Source organism: Salmo salar, chromosome 10 (assembly GCF_965601325.2).
Source record: "Salmo salar chromosome 10, fSalSal1, whole genome shotgun sequence".
NCBI classification, from domain to species: domain Eukaryota; kingdom Metazoa; phylum Chordata; class Actinopteri; order Salmoniformes; family Salmonidae; genus Salmo; species Salmo salar.
The window spans coordinates 96610995-96637500 of NC_138300.1; the positions used below are offsets into that span (position 1 = coordinate 96610995).

At 42.8% G+C, this 26506-nt stretch overlaps 1 protein-coding gene across 2 annotated transcripts in view; it reads left to right on the top strand.

The window, feature by feature from the left end:
• The window catches only part of LOC106561242 (uncharacterized), a 41405-nt gene that overhangs the window by 14410 nt on the left and 489 nt on the right, over window positions 1-26506 (top strand). For both annotated transcript variants that reach the window (XM_045688253.2, XM_045688252.2), the window contains exons 2-17: window positions 1042-1247; window positions 16938-17027; window positions 19557-19759; window positions 19904-19960; window positions 20065-20157; window positions 20346-20432; window positions 20557-20667; window positions 20931-21101; window positions 21190-21280; window positions 21900-22006; window positions 22166-22366; window positions 22480-22611; window positions 22713-22791; window positions 24587-24780; window positions 24905-24925; window positions 25232-26506. The exon at window positions 25232-26506 is cut by the window's right edge and continues 489 nt beyond it. In XM_045688253.2, the coding sequence (XP_045544209.2) occupies window positions 1163-1247; window positions 16938-17027; window positions 19557-19759; window positions 19904-19960; window positions 20065-20157; window positions 20346-20432; window positions 20557-20667; window positions 20931-21101; window positions 21190-21280; window positions 21900-22006; window positions 22166-22366; window positions 22480-22611; window positions 22713-22791; window positions 24587-24780; window positions 24905-24925; window positions 25232-26362 (2853 nt within the window). In that variant the 5' untranslated portion in view covers window positions 1042-1162 and the 3' untranslated portion in view covers window positions 26363-26506. The remainder of the gene's footprint in view (window positions 1-1041; window positions 1248-16937; window positions 17028-19556; window positions 19760-19903; window positions 19961-20064; window positions 20158-20345; window positions 20433-20556; window positions 20668-20930; window positions 21102-21189; window positions 21281-21899; window positions 22007-22165; window positions 22367-22479; window positions 22612-22712; window positions 22792-24586; window positions 24781-24904; window positions 24926-25231) is intronic.

Consider the following 26506-nt stretch of genomic DNA (forward strand, 5'->3'; position numbering starts at 1 on the left):
GACTAAATAAAAAGGTTTAGGAAATACAGGCAGGCACCACATCACTACAAGACAAACAGCTCGATAAGTCAAGCTTGATGGTCTTGTAAATATAAAAGCAAGGCTTGTTTTCATATAATAAAAAAGCTTGAAAAGGTAGTGGAGATGGATTAGTGTGGTATGTGAAGAATCCAATACTTTAACTTGCATGCGGTACAAATCACATTATTTTGGGACCACCTAGATTAAGAATATGAATTAGGCTGTTTGAGAAGGTTTAAATCCTAAGCGACCTGCATACACTATTGTTTGAAGTACAATAGACCAACATGTACTCGGTCAAGGCTGTGTGCTGGAAAACCTTGGTAGAGCATGGGTGGAGTAGGCATTGTGGTGCTTGTGAATTTCCTTTCTTTTTTCCGGCTTAAGACCAATGCCTACTTCTCACTTAAAACATCGTTTTTTGTTTTTAATCAATTAACACTTTAGTAAAGACCTTAACTTGGTTAGAGAAGCAGGACCAGGAATCCCAATTTGGCCAATGCTAATTTGTAAAGTAAAGCAAAGTAACCACACTAAATAAAGTGTAATGTGAAAAGGTGAGGGACACTGAGGCCACGAGCCCACAGACAACCAAGCAATGTCAATACAGAATGCTAGGTAGTTAGCCTAGCATTGCTCAGTCATGGTGACCACCATGACAAAACAGACAGCAATCTAGCCATAATTAACCTAGCATCCTTCAGTGACAGCCATGTCAATACAGACATCTGGCTAGCCATAGTTAGCTAAGCATTGCTCAGTGGTCACTAAGTCAGACAGACAGCTAGTTGTAGCTATCATAACATTGTTCAATGACAGCTTGCGTATGTCAATAAATACAGCACAGATAGCTAGCAATAGTTAGCCTAGCATCACTCATTTAAGTTACACCCATTTCAATACAGACAGCTAGCTAGTGATAGATAGCTTAGCATTGCTCAGTGACAGTGGCAAAACTGTTTGGTTGTTTAACAACAAGATAACTCTTATTTTACCACACTTCTCTTTCTCTATTTCCAGGTGAGGGGTGGTGGTGTGAGAGACTGGGACTGGAACTTGGAGCTGTGCTAAGGAAGTTCTGGTTCTAGATACAGTGCTAGGGGCTGGGACTGGAACCTGGTGTCTGGTTGAGGCTGTAGTGATGCAGCAGCGGAGTTCTTGTCTGTGGAGGTGGAGGGTCCTACTCTGGTCCACACTACTCCTCCTCAGTCCCCTCAGAGCCACAGGTAAAACCCATCACCACAACCTTACTATTATCTAACCCTGACTGTCTACATCTAAAACCCAAGTAAGGAGGCAGGATAGCTTTCTGTTTAATTGTGTGTGTGTGTGTGCGAGCGCGAGTGCGTACGTGTACGCGTGTGCACTTGCGTGTGTGTATTTGTGTAACAGATAGAACTGTTGAAAGCGCCCCTCCCACATAAAAAAATACTATAGTATGCTATGGTCTAAATACTAGTATTTCTATATTTACAGTATATACTCCAGTATTCACTGTAGTGTTTTTGTGGACTTTACTATAGTATTCAATGTAATATTTACTGTAGTGCATTTGCAGAGATGACTGTAGTATTCACTGTAGTGGTTTTGCGAACATGACTGTATGTGACAATCAGGGTTGGGGAGTAACCTGAGTGGCTCGCAGTGCTAAAGGCGTCACTACAGGCCCTGATTCAATCCCGGGCTGTATCACAACCGGTCGTGATTCGTCCCACATGGCGGAGTACAATTGACCCAGTGTCATCCGGGTTTGGCTAGGGTAGGCCGTCATTGTAAAAAATAATTTGTTCTTAACTGACTTGCCTAGTTAAATAAACATGTAATCTGTTACATGTGAGGGATTACAAAAAAATGGTAACTGTGTTACGTTACCAGAAAAAATATTGTAATCAGATTACAGATACTTTTGAAAAACTAGATGATTACTTCAAGGATTACTTTTAAATTCAGAAAGGATGTTTGTGAAAAAATACCTTTCACACTTCTCTGTTTTCTTAATGACATTCAAATCAGCATTGAAAAAAGTCGCAAGTTTAAGTTTTTTCCACCTGAGCGAGGTAAGGATGACAGCAGTGACACGGATATCACTTATTATTGATATCTACAAATCAAATCAAATTGTATTTCTCACATGCGCCGAATACAACAGGTGTAGACCTTACCGTGAAATACTTACTTACAAGCCCTTAACCAACAATGCAGTTCAAGAAATGGAGAAGAAAATAATTAGAAAATGAACTAAAGTCAATAAATAAAATAAAAAAGTAACACAAGAAAATTACATAACAATAACGAGGCTATTTACAGGGGGTACCGGTACCGAGTCAACATGCGGGGGTACAGATTAGTCGAGGTCATTTGTAAAGTGACTATGCATAGATAATAAACAGCAAGTAGCAGCAGTGTTTAACCAAAGGGGAAGGGGGTGGTCAATGTAAATCAAATCAAATCAAAGGTTATTGGTCACATACACATGGTTAGCAGATGTTATTGCAAGTAGAGTGAAAAGCTTGTGCTTCTAGTTCCGACAGTGCAGCAATATCTAACAAATAATATCTAACAATTCCACAACAAATACCTAATACACACAAATGTAAGTAAAGGAATGGAATAGGAATATATACATATAAATATACGTATGAGCAATGACAGAGCGGCATAGGCTAAGATACAATAGATAGTATAAATAGAGTGTATACATATGAGATGAGTAATGCAAGATATGTAAACATTATTAAAGTGACATTATTAAAGCTACTAGTGTTCCATTTATTAAAGTGGCCAATGATTTCAAGTCTGAATGCAGGCAGCAGCCTTTCTGCACTAGTGGTGGCTGTTTAACAGTCGGATGGCCTTGAGATAGAAGCTGTTTTTCAGTTTCTCGGTCCCAGCTTTGATGCACCTGTACTGACCTCACCTTCTGGATGGTAGTGGGGTGAACAGGCAGTGGCTCGGGTGGTTGTTGTCCTTGATTATCTTTTTGGCCTTCCTGTGACATTGGGTGCTGTAGGTGTCCTGGAGTGCAGGTAGTTTGCCCCCGGTGATGCGTTGTGCAGAGCGCACCACCTTTTGAATGGCCCTGCGATTGCGGGCGCTGCAGTTGCCGTACCAGGAGGTTATACAGCACGACAGGATGCTCTCAATTGTACATCTGTAAAAGTTTGTGAGGGTTTTAGGTGACAAGCCAAATTTCTTCAGCCTCCTGAGGTTGAAGAGGTGCTGTTATGCCTTCTTCAACACACTGTCTTTGTGGGTGGACCATTTCAGTTTGTCGGTCATCTGTACACTGAGGAACTTTCCACCTTCTCCACTGCTGACCCTTCAATGTGGATAAGGGAGTGCTCCCTCTGCTGTATCCTGAAATCCACAATCAGCTCCATTGTTTTGCTGACGTTGAGTGAGAGGTTGTTTTCCTGAACACCACACTCCGAGAGCCCTCACTTCCTCCCTGAAGGCTGTCTCGTCATTTTAGGTAATCAAGCCTACTGCTGTTGTGTCGTCTGCAAACTTGATCATTGAGTTGGAGGTGTGCATAGCCACACAGTCATGGGTGAACAGGGAGTACAGGAGGGGGCTGAGCACGCACCCTTGTGGGGCCCCAGTGTTGAGGATCAGCGAAGTGGAGATGTTGTTTCCTACCTTCACCACCTGGGGGCGGCCCGTCAGGAAGTCCAGGACACAATTACACAGTCACTTTTCCATGGTTAAATGAGGTGGTTCCCGCTTTCAGTTTTGCACAAATGTCGCCATCTGTCCACGGTTTCTGGTTAGGGTAGGTTTTATTAGTCACAGTGGGTACAACATCTCCTATACACTTCCTTATAAAATTGCTCACTGAACCAGCGTATACGTCGATATTATTCTCTGAGGCTACCAAGAATATTTCCCAGTCCGCATGATCAAAACAATCTTGAAGCAGGGATTCCGATTGGTCAGACCAGCGTTGAGTAGTCCTTAGCACAGGTTCTTCCTGTTTGAGTTTCTGCCTATAGGAAGGGAGGAGCAAAATAGAGTCGTGGTCAGATTTGCTGAAAGGAAGGCCGTGTATGCATTGCGGAAGTTAGAGTAATCGTGGTACAGTGTTTTTCCAGCGAGAGTGCTACAATCGATATGCTGATAGAATTTGTTAATATCCCCAGCTACAATAAATGCAGCCTCAGGATATATGGTTTCCAGTTTGCATAAAGTCCAGTGAAGTTCCTTGAGGGCCATCATGGTATCGACTTGAAGGGGGATATACACGGCTGTGACAATAACCAAAGAGAATTCTCTTCGGAGATAATACTGTCAGCATTTGATTGTGAGGAATTCTATGTCAGGTGAACAAAAGGACTTGAATTCCTGTATGTTGTTACAATTACACCATGAGTCATTAATCATGAAATATACACCCCCGCCATTCTTCTTCCCGGAGAGATGTTTATTCCTGTCGGCGTGATGCACTGAGAATCCAGGTGGTTGTACCGACTCCGACAACATATCCCGAGAGAGCCATGTTTCCCTGAAACAGAGTATGTTACAATCCCTTATGTCTCTCTGGAAAGCAACCCTTGCCCTGATTTCGTCGACCTTGTTATCTAGGGACCGGACATTAGCGAGTAATATACTCGGAAGCGGTGGGTGGTGATCAGAAGTCCGCTCCAGTCTCCCTCTTCTCCGGTGGCATTGTTTTGGGTCGGACTCTGGAATCAGTACAAATGCCCTGGGTGGTGCGGACAAAGGATCCTCTTTGGGAAAGTTGTATTCCTGTTCGTAGTGCTGGTAAGTTGATGTCGCTCTGATATTCAATAGTTCTTCCTGGCTGTATGTATTAACACTTAACATTTTCTGTGCTAACAATGTAAGAAATAATACATAAAAAAAACAAAATACTGCAAAGTTTCCTAAGGACTAGAAGCAAGGCAGCCCTTTCTGTCGGCGCCATCTTGCCATTAAATAGTCCGGGTGGCCATTTGATTAATTGTTCAGCAGTCTTATGGCTTGGGGGTAGAAGCTGTTAAACAGCCTTTTGGTCCTAGACTTGGCGCTCCGGTACCGCTTGCCATAGAACAGTCTAGGACTTGGGTGACTGGAGTCTTTGACAATTTTTGGGGTCTTACTCTGACACCGCCTAGTATATAGGTCCTGGATGTCAGGAAGCTTGGCCCCAGTGATGTACTGGGCCGTACGTATTACCCTCTGTAGCGCCTTATGGTCAGATGCCGAGCAGTTGCCATACTAGGCAGTGATGCAACCAGTCAGGATGCTCTCGATGGTGCAGCTGTAGAACTTTTTAAGGATCTGAGGACCCATGCCACATTTTTTCATTCTCCTGAGGAGGAAAAGTGTTGTCGTGCCCTCTTCACAACTGTCTTGGTGTGTTTGGACCATGATAGTTCGTGATGTGGACACCAAAGAACTTTAAACTCTTGACCCGCTCCACTACAGCTCCGTCGATGTTAATGGGGGCATGTTGATTCGAATCATACTGCTGCTCTCTCATTTATCTATTTGCGCCTTACGGATTGTGGTTGTTGTGGATGACTATTCACAAATCTAAATGTGTATTTGAACCCAATAATGGTTGAAATTAAGAAGTTTAAGCTGCCTATCAATTATTGTTTTTCAAACCAGTGGACAGCCAGTGAAAAATGCGCTCTGGCAACAGCTGCATAGTGCGGATCCCAGCCTATGGAATAACAGTGGGGCTTTTAGTGCTCAATCTAATTCATGCTGAAAAAAATATATATCCATAGGCCTAATGGACACATGCTCAAACTCTGACACTTTCGATAGACTTAAAGGGGCAATATGTAGTTGCTACATCCATTTCTGGAGTTATAAATTATTTATATTTAAATATGTACATATATATATATATATATATATATACAGTACCAGTCAAAAGTTTGGGCTCTCGTGGAATGTGACAGTTGAACTAAGCTCATGAGGCTTAGGTTATAAGGTTGTAAGTTAGGTTATAAGTTATATTCCTCAAGAATCAATGGATATGAATACAGTACCAGTCAAAGGTTTGGATACACCTACTCATTCCAGGGGTTTCCTTAATCATATATTTTTTTTACATTGTGGAATAACAGTGAAGACATCAAAACTATGAAATAACACATATGGAATCATGTAGTAACCAAAAAGTGTTAAACAAATCAAAATCTATTTTATATTTGAGATTCTTCAAAGTAGCCACCCTTTGCCTTGATGACAGCTTTGCACACTCTTGGAATTCTCTCAACCAGCTTCATAAGCTAGTCACCTGGAATGCATTTCAATTAACAGGTGTGCCTTGTTAAAAGTTAATTTGTGGAATTTCTTTCCTTCTTAATGCATTTGAGCCAATCAGTTGTGTTAGGGGTGGTATACTGAAGATAGCCCTATTTGTCACGGATGCCTCCGGAACTGTCATTACGCACACCTGGTCCCTATTCCCATTTGATTAGTAATTGTATAAGTGTGCCCTTTGTTCACCATTGTCCTGTCGATTATTGTTACAATGTCCGTTGGTTCGTGTGAGTACCTGTGCTGTGTTGTTTTGGCTTTCGTGCCACGTATATATTTGAGGTACTCCTCACTCTTTTGTTTGGGTTTCTACCCTGTGTTTTGTATACGTGTTTGTTTGGTCTTCGTCCCCGTGCCTTTACACGGGACTCTGTAATTTGGGAAATAAAAAACCCTATTACGCATTCCTGCGCCTGTCTCCCGATCCTTCATACCGACGTGACACTATTTGGTAAAAGACCAAGTCCATATTATGGCAAGAACAGCTCAAATAAGCAAAGAGAAATGACAGTCCATCATTACTTTAAGACATGAAGGTCAGTCAATCCGGAAAATGTCAATAACTTTTAAAATGTATTAAAATGCAGTCGCAAAAACCATCAAGCGCTATGATGAAACTGGCTCTCATGAGAACCGCCAAAGGAAAGGAAGACCCAGAGTTACCTTTGCTGCAGAGGTTCATTAGAGTTACCAGCTTCAGATTGCTGCCCAAATAAATGCTTCACGGAGTTCAAGTAACAGACACATCTCAACATCAACTGTTCAGAGAAGACTGTGTGAATCCAGCCTTCATGGTTGAATTGCTGCAAAGAAACCACTACTAATGGACACCAATAATAATACGAGACTTGCTTGGGCCAAGAAACATGAGCAATTGACATTAGACCAGTGGAAATCTGTTCTTTGGTCTGATGAGTCCAAATGTCAGATTTTTGGTTCCAACCGTCTTCTCTTTGTGAGACGCAAAGTAGGTGAATGGATGATCTCTGCATGTGTAGTTCCTACCGTGAAGCATGGAGGTGTGATGGTGTGGGTGTGCTTTGCTGGTGACACTGTCTGTGATTTATTTAAAATTCAAGGCACACTTAACCAGCATGGCTACCACAGCATTCTGTAACGATACGGCATCCCATTTGGTTTGCGCTTAGTGCGACTAATATTTGTTTTTCAACAAGAGAATGACCCAAAACACACCTCCAGGTTGTGTAAGGGCTATTTGACCAAGAAGGAGAGTGATGGAGTGCTGCATCAGATGACCTGGCCTCCACAATCACCTGACCTCAACCACATCGAGATGGTTTGGGATGAGTTGGACATCAGAGTGAAGGAAAAGCAGACAACAAGTGCTCATCATAGGTGGGAACTCCTTCAAGACTGGAAAAGCATTCCTCATGAAGCTGTTTGAGAGAATGCCAAGAGTTTGCAAAGCTGTCATCAAGGCAAATGGTGGCTACTTTGAAGAATCTAAAATATATTTTGATTTGTTTAATACTTCTTTCGTTACAACATGATTCCATATGTGTTATTTCATAGTTTTGATGTCTTCACTATTATTCCACAATGTAGAAAATGTAAAAAATTAAGAAAAACCCTTGGATGAGTAGGTGTTTCCAAACTTTTGACTGGTACTATATATATATATATATCCCTTGATTCTTGAAGAATATGACTTATAAATGCCTCATGAGCTTAGTTCAACTGTCACACTCCACTAGAACCCAAAATATAAGCTTGTTTTCCTCCAATGTTTGTAAACATTGTAAATGTAAACAAACACTGTATAGCCTAATAAAATGGTTAAAACAATAATGCCGATTTCAAATCAAATGTATTTATATAGCCCTTCTTACATCAGCTGATATCACAAAGTGCTGTACAGAAACCCAGCCTAAAACCCCAAACAGCAAGCAATGCAGGTGTAGAAGCACGGTGGCTAGGAAAAACTCCCTAGAAAGGCCAAAACCTAGGAAGAAACCTAGAGAGGAACCAGGCTATGAGGAGTGGCCAGTCCTCTTCTGGCTGTGCCGGGTGGAGATTATAACAGCACATGGCCTAGATGTTCAAATGTTCATAAATGACCAGCATTGTCAAATAATAATAATCATAGTAGTTGTCGAGGGTGCAACAAGTCTGTAACACAAGAGTAAGTGTCAGTTGGCTTTTTCATAGCCGATCTTTGAGAGTATCTCTACCGCTCCTGCTGTCTCTAGAGAGTTGAAAACAGCAGGTCTGGGACAGGTAGCACGTCCGGTGAATAGGTCAGGGTTCCAGCAGGTCTGGGACAACAGGTCTGGGACAGGTAGCACGTCCGGTGAACAGGTCAGGGTTCCATGGCTGCAGGCAGAACAGTTGGAACTGGAGCAGCAGCACGGCCAGGTGAACTGGGGACAGCAAGGAGTCATCAAGCCAGGTAGTCCTGAGGCATGGTCCTAGGGCTCAGGTCCTCCGAGAGAGAGAAATAAAGAAAGAGAAAGAGAGAATTAGAGAGAGCATATTTAAATTCACACAGGACACCGGAAAAGACAAGAGGAATACTCCAGATGTGACAGACTGACCCTAGCCCCCCGACACATAAACTACTGCAGCATAAATACTGGAGGCTGAGACAGGAGGGGTCAGGAGACACTGTGGCCCCATCCGATGAAACCTCCGGACAGGGCCAAACAGGTAGGATATAACCCCACCCACTTTGCCAAAGCACAGCCTCCACACCACTGGAGGGATATCTCCAACCACCAACATACCATCCCGGGACAAGTCCGAGTATAGCCCACAAAGATCTCCGCCACGGCACAGCCCAAGGGGGGGCGCCAACCCAGACAGGAAGACCACGTCAGTGACTCAACCCACTCAAGTGACGCACCCCTCCCAGGGACGGCATGGAAGAACACCAGTAAGCCAGTGACTCAGCCCCCGTAATAGGGGTAGAGGCAGAGAATCCCAGTGGAAAGAGGGGAAACCGGCCAGGCAGAGACAGCAAGGGCGGTTCGTTGCTCCAGCCTTTCCGTTCACCTTCACACCCCTGGGCCAGACTACACTTAATCATAGGACCTACTGAAGAGATATGTCTTCAGTAAAGACTTAAAGGTTGAGACTGAGTCTGTGTCTCTCACATGGGTAGGCAGACTATTCCATAAAAATTGAGCTCTATAGGAGAAAGCCCTGCCCCCAGCTGTTTGCTTAGAAATTCTAGGAACAATTAGGAGGCCCGCGTCTTGTGACCGTAGCGTACGTGTAGGTATGTACGGCAGGACCAAATCGGAAAGATAGGTAGGAGCAAGCCCATGTAATGCTTTGTAGGTTAGCAGTAAAACCTTGAAATCAGCCCTTGCCTTAACAGGAAGCCAGTGTAGGGAGGCTAGCACTGGAGTAATATGATACAATCTTTTGGGTTCTAGTCAGGATTCTAGCAGCCATATTTAGCACTAACTGAAGTTTATTTAGTGCTTTATCCGGGTAGCCGGAAAGTAGAGCATTGCAGTAGTCCAACCTAGAAGTAACAAAGGCATGGATTAATTTTTCTGCGTCATTTTTGGACAGAAAGTTTCAGATTTTTGCAATGTTACGTAGATGGAAAAAAGATGTCCTTGAAACAGTCTTGATATGTTCTTCAATAGAGAGATCAGGGTCCAGAGTAACGCCGAGGTCCTTCACAGTTTTATTTGAGACGACTGTACAAACATCCAGATTAATTGACAGATTCAACAGAAGATCTCTTTGTTTCTTGGGACCGAGAACAAGCATCTCTGTTTTGTTCGAGTTTAAGAGTAGAGAGTTTGCAGCCATCCACTTCCTTATGTCTGAGACACAGGCTTCTAGCGAGGGCAATTTTGGGGCTTCACCATGTTTCATTGAAATGTACAGCTGTGTGTCATCCGCATAGCAGTGAAATTTAACATTATGTTTTCGAATGACATCCCCAAGAGGTAAAATATATAGTGAAAACAATAGTGGTCCTAAAACGGAACCTTGAGGAACACCGAAATTTACAGTTGATTTTTCAGAGGACAAACCATTCACAGAGACGAACTGATATCTTTCCGACAGATAAGACCTAAACCAGGCCAGAACTTGTCCATGTAGACCAATTTGGGTTTCCAATCTCTCCAAAATAATGTGGTGATCGATGGTATCAAAAGCAGCCCTAAGATCTAGGAGCACGAGGACAGACGCAGAACCTCGGTCTGATGTCATTAAAAGGTCATTTACCACCTTCACAAGTGCAGTCTCAGTGCTATGATGGGGTCTAAAACCAGACTGAAGCGTTTCGTGTACATTGTTTGTCTTCAGGAAGGCAGTGAGTTGCTGCGCAACAGCTTTTTCTAAAATTTTTGAGAGGACTGGAAGATTCGATATAGGCCGATAGTTTTTTATAATTTCTGGTTCAAGATTTGGCTTTTTCAAGAGAGGCTTTATTACTGCCACTTTTAGTGAGTTTGGTACACATCCGGTGGATAGAGAGCCGTTTATTATGTTCAACATAGGAGGGCCAAGCACAGAAAGCAGCTCTTTCAGTAGTTTAGTTGGAATAGGGTCCAGTATGCAGCTTGAAGGATTAGAGGCCATGATTATTTTCATCATTGTGTCAAGAGATATAGTACTAAAACACTTTAGTGTCTCCCTTGATCCTAGGTCCTGGCAGGGTTGTGCAGACTCAGGACAACGGAGCTTTGGAGGAATTCGCAGATTTAAAGAGGAGTCCGTAATTTGCTTTCTAATGATCATGACCTTTTCCTCAAAGAAGTTCATGAATTCATCACTGCTGAAGTGAGAGCCATCCTCTCCTGGGGAATGCTGCTTTTTAGTTAACTTTGCGACAGTATCAAAAATAAATTTCGGATTGTTCTTATTTTCCTCAATTAAGTTGGAAAAATAGGATGATCGAGCAGCAGTGAGGGCTCTTCGATACTGCACGGTACTGTCTTTCCAAGCTAGTCGGAAGACTTCCAGTTTGGTGTGGCGCCACTTCCGTTCCAATTTTCTGGAAGCTTGCTTCAGAGCTCATGTATTTTCTGTATACCAGGGAGCTAGTTTCTTATGACAAATGTTTTTAGTTTTTAGGGCTGCAACTGCATCTAGGATATTGCGCAAGGTTAAATTGAGTTCCTCGGTTAGGTGGTTAACTGATTTTTGTCCTCTGACATCTGTGGGTAGGCAGAGGGAGTCTGTAAGGGCATCAAGGAATCTTTGGGTTGTCTGAGAATGTATAGCACGACTTTTAATGCTTCTTGGTTGGGGTCTGAGCAGATTATTTGTTGCGATTGCGAACGTAATAAAATGATGGTCCGATAGTCCACGATTATGAGGAAAAACATTAAGATCCACAACATTTATTCCATGGGACAAAACTAGGTCCAGAGTATGACTGTGGCAGTGAGTAGGTCCAGAGACATGTTGGACAAAACCCACTGAGTCGATGATGGCTCCAAAAGCCTTTTGGGGTGGGTCTGTGGACTTTTCCATGTGAATATTAAAGTCACCAAAAATTAGAATATTATCTGTGATGACTACAAGGCTGCATATGGCCCAGGAGGCCTGTAAACAGTAGCTATAAAAAGTGATTGAGTAGGCTGCATAGATTTCATGACTAGAAGCTCAAAAGACGAAAACGTCGTTGTTGTTTTTTTGGGGGTAAATTTAAATTTGCTATCGTAAATGTTAGCAACACCTCCGCCTTTGCGGGATGCGCGGGGGATATGGTCACTAGTGTTACCAGGGGGTGAGGCCTCATTTAACACAGTAAATTCATCAGGCATAAGCCATGTTTCAGACAGTCCAATCACATCAAGATTATGATCAGTGATTAGTTCATTGACTATAACTGCCTGTGAAGTGAGGGATCTAACATTAAGTAGTCCTATTTTGAGATGTGAGGTATCACAATCTCTTTCAATAATGGCAGGAATGGAGGAGGTCTTTATACAAGTGAGACTGCTAAAGCGAACACCGCCATCTTTAATTTTGCCCAACCTAGATCGAGGCACAGACACGGTCTCAATGGGGATAGCTGAGCTGACTACACTGACTGTGCTAGTGGCAGACTCCACTAAGCTGGCAGGCTGGCTAACAGCCTGCTGCCTGGCCTGCACCCTATTTCATTGTGGAGCTAGAGGAGTTAGAGCCCTGTCTATGTTCGTAGATAAGATAAGAGCACCCCTCCAGCTAGGATGGAGTCCGTCACTCCTCAACAGGCCAGGCTTGGTCCTGTTTGTGGGTGAGTCCCAGAAAGAGGGCCAATTATCTACAAATTCTATCTTTTGGGAGGGGCAGAAAACAGTTTTCAACCAGCGATTGAGTTGTGAGACTCTGCTGTAGAGCTCATCACTCCCCCTAACTGGGAGGGGGCCAGAGACAATTAATCGATGCCGACACATCTTTCTAGCTGATTTACACGCTGAAGCTATGTTGCGCTTGGTGACCTCTGACTGTTTCATCCTAACATCGTTGTTGCCGACGTGGATAACAGTATCACTATACTCTCTACACTCGCCAGTTTTAGCTTTAGCCAGCACCAGCTTCAGATTAGCCTTAATGTCGGTAGCCCTGCCCCCTGGTAAACAGTGTATGATCGCTGGATGATTCGTTTTAAGTCTAATACTGCGGGTAATGGAGTCGCCAATGACTAGGGTTTTCAATTTGTCAGAGCTAATGGTGGGAGGTTTCAGCGTCTCAGACCCCATAACAGGAGGAGCAGAGACCAGAGAAGTTTCGGCCTCCGACTCCGACTCGCTGCTTAATGGGGAGAACCGGTTGAAAGTTTCTGTTGGCTGAATAAGCGACACCGGTTGAGCATTCCTACAGCGTTTCCCTCCAGAAGCCATGAGAAAGTTGTCCGGCTACGGGGACCGTGCGAGGGGGTTTATACTAATGTTACTATCTGTACTTACTGGTGGCACAGACGCTGTTTCATCCTTTCCTACACTGAAATTACCCTTGCCTAACGATTGCGTCTGAAGCTGGGCTTGCAGCACAGCTATCCTCGCCGTAAGGCGATCGTTCTCCTGTATATTATAAGTACAACGAGTGCAATTAGAAGGCATCATGTTAATGTTACTTAGCTTCGGCTGTTTGAAGTCCTGACGAACCATGTCCAGATAAAACCTCCGGGGTGAAAAAGTTGAATGAAAAAAGTTGAGTGAGGGAAAAACTAAAAATATACGGTAATGAAAAAGTAAAAACCGTGAAGTAGTCAGGTAGCAAAGTAAGATCGGCAACAAAACACACAGCAGCACGTAAACAAGTCTGCAAGATATCATGGATGGCCAGTCCTTGCTTTCGTAGCTCTGTCAATTAATCTCAGAGTGGTTACATTTCTCCAGGCCCATCCCTCAGCTCTTTACCAAAACAGAGGCGGGGCGACCGTTTTATTTTTGTTGCATATTATGAAGATATCAATGTGACACCAACAAAAAGGTAAACAATAGGCCAATAGCAATTGCAGCATATGGCATTCATTTTTCACATGTAAATAGCTCTTTTCAGTAGTGCTCAAAGCATGTCATTCCATGAGCACAGCCTTTATTTTTTAACTTGAATAAATTAGTCCAATCAGTTCTCCATGACAACAAAATCATAAACAACAGAGTAGGGCTGACTAATAAGTCCTTCGTTTTGGGGTCATGATCAGGTAAAACAATTTGGCTCATATATATTTCCATATTTCCAAGTCCTATTCTTTAAGTTCAAGGGGTATAACATTTATTGGAATGACTGGAATTCTGATAGACTTTGGTTTTTAATGTAATGATATAATTTAATCATGTATTATATGTATTAGAAAACGATGGGTTAGAGGCCTACATAACCAACCCATAATGTCAAATTTAACATCCATATATGGCCAGCTATGTAAACTTAAATATTGATTTATCCTGGATTTTGTTCAATTGGTAACATACATTTTTGTCTTCTTTCACTGCCTCTTAAGGGGAAAGTAATCCAAAAGTAACTGAATGTAATCAGATTATTTGACTGAGTTTGGGTAATCTTAATGTTCCGTTACTGATTACAATTTTGGACAGGTAACTAGTAACTGTAACGGATAACATTTCGACAGTAACCTACCCAAACCTGGTGACAATAAAAACATATTTCTTTATACTATTGTGTTTACTGTGGTGTTTTTGCGAACATGACTGTAGTATACTGTAATATCACTGTTGTGTTTTTGTAGACTTTACATCAGTATTCACTGTAGTGTTTTTGCGGACATGACTGTAGAATACTATATTATTCACTGTAGTGTTTTTGCTGACTTTACTGTAGTATTCACTGTAATGTTTTTGAGGACATGGCTATAGTATACTATAGTATTCACTGTTGTGTTTTTGCAGACTTCTCTGTATTAGTCAACACCTTGCACCTTCGACTGTAGTATATTGTAGTAACCCCTGCTGACTAGGGTTAGCTAAAATGGCACAACTACCAGACCATGCCAGTTACTGTTTAGAGGAACAACTGAATCAGAACATAAGACACACAGGTTCGTGACAGGCCACCTATTGAGTTGGGTCAGTTCTGAGCAATGCAACGGCCCAGACAACACCTTTCAAAAATATATACATTTTTATTACAATTCTAACATTAACATTAATAACATTCCATTTTTATAACAATTGTAACATTAAATGTTAAATGCAGGTCGTAGGCCGATTAAAGGGAAACAGTACAGAGGCAGATATAAAGAACAAGATCAGTTTATTAAAGTTTATAGGATTAGGTTTGCTTGTTTGACACAGATAAATAACACAAACAATTTGAAATATGTGTTTCCCTGGCAACCTTATTAGGGGAGGACATGCAGGACATATAAAAGCAAGCACTACACAATCAAGGTATAATACAGTGTGGAGTATAGGATTCTACAATATACTACAGTTTACTACAGAATTATATAGTACAGTTGAAGTCGGAAGTTTAGTCATTAAAACTCCTTTTTCAACCACTCCACAAATTTCTGGTTAACAAACTATAGTTTTGGCAAGTCGGTTAGGACATCTACTTTGTGCATGACACAAGTCATTTTTCCAACAATTGTTTACAGACAGATTATTTAACTTATAATTCACTGTATCACAATTCCAGCGGATCAGAAGTTTACATACACTAAGTTGACTGTGCCTTTAAACAGCTTGGAAAATTCCAGAAAATGGTGTCATGGCTTTAGAAGCTTCTGATAGGCTAATTTACATAATTTGAGTCAATTGGAGGCGTACCTGTGGATGTATTTCAAGGTCTACCTTCAAACTAGGTGCCTCTTTGCTTGACATCATGGAAAAATCTAAAGAAATCAGCCAAGACCCCAGAAAAACAAATGGTAGACCTCCACAAGTCTGTTTCATCCTTGGGAGAAATTTCCAAACGCCTGAATGTACCACTTTCATCTGTATGAACAATAGTACGCAAGTATAAACACCATGGGGCCACGCAGCCATCACACCGCTCAGGAAGGAGACACGTTCTGTCTCCTAGAGATGAACGTACTTTGGTGCGAAAAGTGCAAATCAATCCCAGAACAACAGCAAAGAACCTTATGAAGATACTGGAGGAAACAGGCACAAAAGTATCTATATCCACAGTAAAATGAGTCCTATATCGACATAACCTGAAAGGCCGCTCAGCAAGGAAGAAGCCACTGCTCCAAAACCGCCATAACAAAGCCAGACTACGGTTTGCAACTGCACATGGGGACAAAGATTGTACTTTTTGGAGAAATGTCCTCTGGTCTGATGAAACAAAAATAGAACTGTTTGGCCATAATGACCATCGTTATGTTTGGAGGAAAAAGGGGGAGGCTTGCAAGCCGAAAAACACCATCCCAACCGTGAAGCACTGGGGTGGCAGCATCATGTTGTGGGGGTGCTTTGCTGCAGGAGGGACTGGTGCACTTCACAAAATAGATGGCATCATGAGGAAGAAAAATTATGTGTATATTTTGAAGCAACATCTCCAGACATCAGTCAGGAAGTTAAAGCTTGGTCACAAATGGGTCTTCCAAAAGGACAAAGACCCCAAGCATTCTTCCAAAGTTGTGGCAAAATGGCTTAAGGATAACAAAGTCAAGGTATTGGAGTGGCCATCAAAAGCCCTGACCTCAATTCTATAGAAACTTTGTGGGCAGAACTGAAAAAGTGTGTACGAGCGAGGAGGCCTACAAACCTGACTCAGTTACACCAGCTCTGTCAGGAGGAATGAGCCAAATTCACCCAACTTATTGTGGGAAGCGTGTGGAAGGCTACCAGAAACGTTTGACCCAAGTTAAACAATTTAATGGCAATGCTACCAAGTACAATTGAGTGTATGTAAACTTCTGACCCACTGGGAATGTGATGAAAGAAATAAAATCTGAAATAAATAATTCTCTCTACTATTATTCTGACATTTCACATTCTTAAAATAAAGTGGTGATCCTAGCTGACCTAAGACAGGGAATTTTTACTAGGATTAAATGTCAGGAAATGTGAAACACTGAGTTCAAATGTATTTGGCAAAGGTGTATGTAAACTTCTGACTTCAACCGTAATTTGTAGTATTTTGTTGATGTCGACTGGCATGCCAGCAGCAAGTGTTCCACATCGTAATAATTAAGGGCAGTTTCCAATTAAGCTGTGTATAGAGGTTGACTGTTTTGGTTCGTTCAGGGCATCTCTTTACCATTGTAGAAGATGGCGTGTCTTCAGAGGACGGGAGTGGTGACCCTGGTTTAGACCAAACTGTGAGAGGAGAAAATTGTAAGTACCGGCATATGTTTATGGCAAATGTACCCATCATTCCGCTAAGCTTCTCCCTTGCTGTAGATCTGTGTGTTTATTATTGCTTTGCCAGAATGTCCCTTTTTATTGATTTAAATCTATGATGTGAAATAACCTATAAATACCTATACAAGGTGTTGGTTGTCAGTAGAAATTGTGTTCCCTGTGTGGCTTAAAACAAAGCTAATAAGTCTGGCTGCACATCTGACTGGCTGACTTACTGCAAATTAAGAAATTATGTGACTAAACTCATCAAAAAGAAGAATAAACTGTATTATGAAGCCAAGATCAATGATATAATTTAAATGAAATTATGGGCAGAAAGACAAATTAAACTCCATCTTTCATCAAATCAGATGGCTTATTCATCACAAAACCATTTGATTTTGCCAATTATTTTAATGATTACGTCATTGACAAAGTTGCCAAACTTATGCAGGAAAAGCCAACAACAAACACTGAGCCATTGTACTCATGCATTAAAAACTAATGATAAAAGAAAAGCATTGTAACTTTTGAATTTTGGGAAGTTATTGTGGGAGAGGTGAAAAAAATCGATATCAATCAATAATGACAAACCTCCTGGCATTGACAACTTAGATGGAAAGCTACTAGGATGGTAGCTGACTCTATAGACACTTTTATCTGTCATACTGTATCTTTAATCTGAGCCTAGAGGAAAGTCTTTGTTCTCAGGCCAGGAGCGAAGCCAAAGTCATTCCTCTACTCAAGAGTGGTAAAGCGGCCTTTACTGGTTCTAACAGCAGACCTATCAGCTTGCCGCCAGCTCTCATCAAACTGTTGGGAAAATTTGGGTTTGACCAAATACAATGCTATTTCTATGTAAACAAATTAACAACAGACTTTCAGCATGCTTATAGAGAAGAGCACTCAACATGTACTGCACTGACACAAATGATGATTGGTTGAAAGAAATTGATAAGAAGATTGTGGGAGCTGTACTGTTAGATTTCAGTACAGCCTTTGATATTATTGACCATAACCAGTTGTTGAGAAAATGTATGTGTTATGGCTTTCAACCTCTTACCACTAGGCAGGTAGCCTAGTGGTTAGAGCTTTGGGCCAGTAACCAAAAGGTTTCTGGATTGAATCCCCGAGCTGACAAGGTAAAGATCTGTCATTCTGCCCCTGAACAAGGCAGTTAACCCACTGTTCCCTGGTAGGATGTCATTGTAAATAAGAATTTGTTCTTAACTGACTTGCCTGGTTAATTAAAGGTTAAATGAAAAACCTCTGCCATATTGTAGATTCCGAGCTATCTAGCTACTAGAACTCAGAGGGTTTTCTTTAATGGAAGCTTTTCTAATATAAAACATGTAAAGTGTGGTGTACCGTAGGGCAGCTCTCTAGGCCCTCATCTTTTCTATTTTTACCAATGACCTGCCACTGGCATTAAACAAAACATGTGTGTCCATGTATGTTGATGATTCAACCATATACGCATCAGTAACCACAGCTAATGAAGTCACTGAAACACTTAACAAAGTGCTGCAGTCAGTTTTGGAATGGATGGCCAGTAATAAACTGTTCCTGAACATCTCGAAAACTAAGAGCATTGTATTTGGTACAATTCATTCCCTATGTTCTAGACCTCAGATGAATATGGTAATGAATGATGTGGCTGTTGAACAAGTTGAGGAGACTAAATTACTTGGTGTTACCTAAGATTGTAAACTTTCATGCACAACACATATAGATTCAATGGTTGTACAGATGTCGAGAGGTCTGTCTGTAATAAAGAGATGCTCTGCTTTTTTGACATCACGCTCCACAAAGCAAGTCCAGTAGGCTCTAGTTTTATCTTATCTTGATTATTGTCCAGTCATGTAGTCAAGTGCTGCAAAGAAAGACCTAGTTAAGCTGCAGCTGGCCCAGAACAGAGCGGCACTTTTTGCTCTTCATTGTAATCAGAGGGCTATATATGAGTACTATGCATGCCAGTCTCTCTTGGCTAAGGGTTGAGGGAATTCTGACAGCGTCACTTCTGGTTTTTATAAGACACATTCATGTGTTGGAAATGTCAAATTGTTTTCATAGTCAACTTACACACAGCACTGACACATACACATACCCCATCAGACATGCCACAGGGGTATTTTCATAGTTCACAGGTCCAGACCAAATCCAAGGAGACGTACAGTATTATACAGAGCCATGAGCGCATGGAACTCACTTCCATCTTATATAGCGCAAGTGAACAGCAAACCTGGATTCAAAAAACAAATAAAGTAACACCTCACGGCACAACACCTATCCACCATGTGACCTACTTGTTGTGTGTATGTACTGACATGTATGTGTAACTGATAGATGCACACACACACTACATGTTCATGTTTTTAAATGTATGGAAATTATATTTTTTAAATTCTGTAATCTCTTTTTTGTTATGTAAGACTAGCTGTTGCCATGGGGATCCTAATCAATCACATCAAACTGTTTGTCTGATTGACTACTCTGCTAATCACAAGCTTGTCTGATTGTCAGGGAACCCATGTCTGGAGGGCCAGGATGTGTTTTCCACGGTCAAAGAGAACAGCATGATAGGAGAACTCATCGCTGAGCTCAACACTGAGCTGACAGCCAATGATGTTGTCTGGAGCCTAACTGGGGAGGACGCTGATTGGTTCTTCCTAGAAAGGCGGAGCATCAGACTCAATGCCCCATTGGATAGAGTTCTGGACCGGGAGGTAAAAACATTATCACAAATTCGTCACAATGATGACAGGGTTCTGTCTTGGTTTAGTTGACTCAAACAACAACACTCAGCAAGGTCATGTGCAGATATGAAGCATTATATATGTTGTGTGTGTGTCTGTGTGTGTGTGTCTCAGGTGCAGGGCCCAGTCCTGATGGCAGCGTTGACCTGCTATGAGGAGGACACCGTGCAGGTAGAGACTGTACATATCTGGAAATATATTTGTCCTTTATACCAAGTGATATTACTATGGATCCAAAACTTCTAAATGTGTGTGTGTGTGTGTGTGTGTTTCAGAGTGAGTACAGGATCATGGTGGAGATTCTGAATGAGAATGATAACACTCCTGAGTTTGTGGAGAGCACCATACAGCCCCGCAGCATCAGTGAGGTAAGTAGGCTATACTACATACATACTCACGTACGCACACATATACAGTACACACACACACACACACACACACACACACACACACACACACACACACACACACACACACACACACACACACACACACACACACACACACAAATACAGACATAAACTGAAGCCGATTATTGCGTGATGTCCATGTCTAGCTGGCTGAGGTGAAGACAGTGATGTTTACAGTCCAGGCCACAGATGCAGATGGCGACACCATAATGTACTCCATCGACCAGACCTCGGTACAGTATCAATAAAGTTTTATACATAAATAAATACCAGATCTCCTTACTGTATCAAATAAATAAAAAATACTTCTGCATTGAAATGAGTGTGTACAGTATTTGTGTGTGGTCTCTGTTCCAGCCTGATGCTGCCTACTTCAGAGTGGATCTCCCTAACAGTGGAGAGGTGATACTGGCCAAGCCTCTGGACTACGAGACCAAAACACAACTGAAGATCACCATATATGCTTCGGTACACTAAATGCACCTAGCCTATGGTTACAGAAAGAACTTGGCTGTGCCTACCATCTGCTTGATATATTTTGTGAATAATGCACACCTTTAACCAATCAGATTGCATGACTGGAACTAATATCTCAGTCTGATATACGGTCTGTGTGTGTGTGTGTGTGTGTGTGTGTGTGTGTGTGTGTGTGTGTGTGTGTGTGTGTGTGTGTGTGTGTGTGTGTGTGTGTGTGTGTGTGTGTGCGTGTGCGTGTGTTTGCGTGTGTGTAGGAGATGAATACTGTGGAGAAGTTCAACACCAGTGCCATCCTGACCGTGAATATCCTGGACGGAGATGACCAGTACCCACAATTCCTGCCGTGCACGCCCCCCTCTAACGACCAATCGCATCGTGTCTGCACCAACCCCGTCTACACGGTTAACATCACAGAAGGCGAACAGGTTAGTGCCCAGGGTTAGGGTTAGGTGTTGGTGGTAGGTGTTAGGGGTTAGGGACTGATGTATTGTGTTAATGTTGTCTCTGTTATAGGACGTTCTTCTGGACTTCTCTCCTGGGCCGATCAATGCTGTGGATGGAGACAGAGGCCTCAGCTCACCTCTCAGCTATAGCATCCTGTCAGGTACAACACACACACACACATACACACACATACAAACCACCATCGTTTATCTTTAGAATGAAATGCAACGTAGTATTGGGAGTTGATAAACAGTATAGTTTACAAGGCTACCAATTACTTCACACTGGAAAAAGTTAAGCTAAACTAAACCTACTCTTAAGAAAATTATAGTTTACTTAACTAAAGTTACTCTGAAAAAGTAGTTCACTACATCCAAACTACTTGATGAAAAATTATCATATGTAAATCTGTTATGTCACAGACTACAAATTGCAAGAACAGATCACTTTGGGGTCATATGTTAGCAGAATGTGCAATTTAGCCTATTAAACAGAAAAACGATGTTGTAAGTGAGAATTAGGCAGGTCTGATGCCGAGAAAGGAAATAATTGCCAACTTCACCCAAATGTAATTAAATATTTGCAAAAAAAATATGTGTGTAGTTCCAGTAGTTAGCTACACTGCTACTTGGCAAAAAAAGTAATTAAATACTGAAAACACTACCTAAATTTAAATTTAGTTCAACTACCACCAAGCTACTGCAAAATGTAGCTATATTACTAGTTTAACTACATATAGTTCACTACTCCCCAACACTGTTGACAATATATGTTGTCAGGGGCTGATAATGGGCGTTTTGTGATGGATGAGCTGACAGGGGAGGTGCGTCTGATGAAAGAAGTAGAGAACAGACTACTGACACCCACACTACGCCTACGGGTCATGGTGAGACACACACACACACACACACACACACACACACACACACACACACACACACACACACACACACACACACACACACACACACACACACACACACACACACACACACACACGACTACAGAGACTCTAAATAACTGAAAACTCTCTCCCCTTCCTCAGGCGTACCAGAGGAATGACCCTAGGAAGTACTCAGTTGCCACAGTGGTGGTCCGTGTTGTGGCTGTCAACCGCTTTCCTCCCCAGTTTGGTCGGGCCGAATACCGGGGTTTTGTCACTGAAGGCAACAGCCCTGCCTCACTGGTCAACACTTACGGAAACACCGTGCTGCTGCTACAGATACAGGACAGGGACTTCTCTGATGTATGCATACAAACACACACACACACACACACACACACACGCTCATACACACAGCTGGACTATGCATTGTGTAATATTCTGTAACTTCAACTCTCTCTTCTCTCAATTGGTAGGGGATTAATCCCAAGATGCACTACTCCCTAAGGTCCTCGTCCAATCACACAGAGTTTTACCACATCACACAGGAGGGGCTTCTGATCGCCAGGACCAATCAGCTACGGCCATCACAGAAACACAGTCTGAAGGTGGGCTTTGATTGGACAGAACAGTATACGAGAGAGCAACGTAATGATGGACAAGCTACATTGGTGGTGATGATGATGATGATGATGATGATATCCTGCAGGTAGTGGCTGTGGATCTGGAGTCAGGTGACATGGCCACGGCTCTCATAAAGGTGGAGGTGCTGTATGAAGGACAAATAGGTAACACAGCCGCACGCACGCACGCACGCACACACACACACACACACACACACACACACACACACACACACACACACACACACACACACACACACACACACACACACACACACACACACACACACACACACAATTACAATTTGTGTGGTCGTACTTGCTCTACAGTTCATCATCATCAGTGTAAGTGCGCATGCAGTACCAGTCAAAAGTCTGGACACCTTCTCATTCAAGGGTTTTTCTTAATTTGTACTATTATCTACATTGTAGAATAATAGTGAAGACATTAAAACTATGAAATAACACATTTGGAATCATGTAGTAACCAAAAAAGTGTAAAACAAATCAAAATATATTTTAGATTTTAGATTCTTCAAAGTAGCCACCCTTTGCCTTGATGACAGCTTTGCACACTCTTGGCATTCTCTCAACCAGTTTTACCTTTACCTTTTCCAACAGTCTTGAAGGAGTTCCCACATATGCTGAGTACTTGTTGGCTGCTTTTCCTTCACTCTGAGGTCCAACTCATCCCAAACCATCTCAATTGGGTTGAGGTCGGGTGATTGTGGAGGCCAGGTCATCTGATGCGGCACTCCATCACTCTCCTTCTTGGTGAAATAGCCCTTACACAGCCTTGGGGTGTGTTGGGTCGATGTTCTTTTGAAAAACAAATGATAGACCCACTAAGCAAAAACCAGATGGGATGGTGTATCGCTACAGAATTCTGTGGTAGCCATGCTGGTTAAGTGTGCCTTGAATTCTAAATAAATCACAGACAGTGTCACCAGCAAAGCACCCCCACACCATCACACCTCCTCCTCCATGCTTCACGGTGGGAACCACACATGCAGAGATCATCCGTTCACCTTCTCTGTGTCTCGCAAAGACACGGCAGTTGGAACCAAAAATCTCAAATTTGGACTCATCAGACCAAAGGACAGATTTCCACTGGTCTAATGTCCATTGCTCGTGTTTCTTGGCCCAAACATGTCTCTTCTTATTATCGGTGTCCTTCAGTAGTGGTTTCTTTGCAGCAATTCAACCATGAAGGCCGGATTCACACAGTCTCCTCTGAAAAGTTAATGTTGAGATGTGTGTTACTTGAACTCTGTGAAGCATTTATTTGGGCAGCAATTTCTGAGGATGGTAACTCTAATGAGCTTATCCTCTGCAGCAGAGGTAACTCTGGGTCTTCCTTTCCTTTGGCGGTCCTCATGAGAGCCAGTTTCATCATAGCGCTTGATGGTTTTTGCGACTGCACTTGAAGAAACTTTCAAAGTTCTTGAAATTTTCCGGATTGACTGACCTTTATGTCTAAAGTAATGATGGACTGTCGTTTCTCTTTGCTTGTTTGAGTTGTTCTTGCCATAATATGGACTTGGTCTTTTACCAAATAGGGCTATCTTCGGTATACCATCCCTACCTTGTCACAACACAACTGATTGGCTCAAATGCATTAAGAAGGAAAGAAGTTCCACAAATTAACTTTTAACAAGACACACCTGTTAATTGAAATGCATTCCAGGTGACTACCTCATGAAGCTGGTTGAAAGAATGCCAAGAGTGTGCAAAGCTGTCATCAAGACAAAGGGTGGATACTTTGAAGAAACTCAAATATAAAATAGATTTTGATTTGTTTAACACTTTTTTGGTTACTACATGATTCCATATGTGTTATTTCATAGTGTTGATGTCTTCACTATTATTCTACAACATAGAAAATAGTAAAAAAATTAAGAAAAACACTTGAATGAGTAGGTGTGTCCAAACCTTTGACAGGTACTATATGTGTGTGCAGTCCCTCAGGGCCCATTGGGGGACGGGCGTCTCCATGGTAGCTGTGCAGTAGGCAAGGCTATGGGTGTGGTCATCCTGGGGCTGACTCTGTTAGGCTGCGCTCTGTATGCACTGCAGCATGTCCTCAGGACATACAAAGGACTGAAGGACCCAGAGGACAGGGGCTGTATAGCACAGGGAAAACACCCCAATGTGGTGAGATATACTGACACTTCACCCTGACCCCTACCCTTTTAACTTTTAACCTCTAACATTTAGACATTCTGGTCCTGTGCACTGACCTGTGTGTCTCTCTGCTTTATCTTCCCTGCTGGTCTAGAGATTACAATGGTTCCAACTGGTGAGTCTTTACTCTTCTCTCTACTTGTGTGTGTGTGTGTGTGTGTGTGTGTGTGTGTGTGTGTGTGTGTGTGTGTGTGTGTGTGTGTGTGTGTGTGTGTGTGTGTGTGTGTGTGTGTGTGTGTGTGTGTGTGTGTGTGTGTGTGTGTGTGTGTGTGTGTGTGTGTGTGTGTGTGTGTGTGTGTGCGTGTGTGTGTAACCTTTCCAACTGGTGAGTTAATAGATACAGGAGCAAGTGAGCTAACATCACATAGTGTATCAGTGAGACAGTCAGTCAGCCATGTCGATTTGTGTCTTTTCTCCCCAGGTGAGTCACAGTAGCCCCATGCCAGTCCTTGATGAGGTGAAGCTCAAAAAGGAGGGTCTAAGCACCTCCACCTCCAAGCTCCTGGGCGGTCAGAGCATCTACACACCTGCAGACTCGGACCCTTCTCCATTCAACGCTTTACCCATAGCTACACCCTCAACAACCTACATCCAGCCTATACTAGCCAGCTCCACTCATACAGACCCCAATCATGGCCCTGCGTCACACAACTCCACCCATACACCTGCTACAACCATCACACCTGAACTACTCAAGACATCCACTCAACTCCTGGGCAACTCCAGCTCTAGTACCCCCACACACCCATCACCTACACCTACCATGGATCAGACAGACTCACCTTTAGCTACACACCCCTCCCCTGTTGCAGATGCAATAGGTACACCCACTCAGGTAGAAGAGACACCTACCTCACCTAACCAACAGCAGGTACACACACCTTTACTTCCTCCCACTCCGATCAACTCACCCCCTCACCCCACACCCCCTCCTACCTCACCTACCACACCTCTCCCTTTCTCACCTACTCCAAACCCGATACACAATCCTGAGTGTACAGGATATAATCACACACCTTTACTTACTCCACTCTGTCCAGAGCAGGACAGGGTAGGGACACCCCCACCTAAACCCACCCCAGGGCAAACACATACCCCTGCACCCTGCCCAGAGCAGGTAGGACAACCAGGGTACCCTGAGGAGCGCAGACCCTCCACACACAGCCCTGAGACAGCCTCCATCGGTGATGATGACTGCTTCCTGGGGGATGAAGAGGCCATCAGGACCAGTGATGATGATGAGGATGAAGAGCTGGTGAGACTCTATTCTCACATACAGCCCACATTCCTGATAACAGACTACGACAATGACATCACGACTGAGATCCCTGCCAGTGGTGGAGAGGAGGAGGGGACTGGGACCAGCGAAGGAGTGGAGAGAGTGAGGGATTGGATGGAGGGAAACAAGGGAGGGGCCAGGAGAGACAGGGATGATATGGAAGGAAAGGGGGGTAATTTGGAGAGCGAAGGGGAGAGTTTGAAACAGGGGAGTCCATCATCTCAACCCTGTGATACAGAGCAGGAAGTATCAGTGGACCAATCAAAGGAGTGATAAACAGTAACCCAGCAACACTCTATTTCAACACTCTCTAGTCACTGAGACCAAACATTTAAGAACACTCTGAAACACGCTCGCACAAACACACACAGACACACACACACGTACACTGATGACATTCGAACATCCTAGACTTGC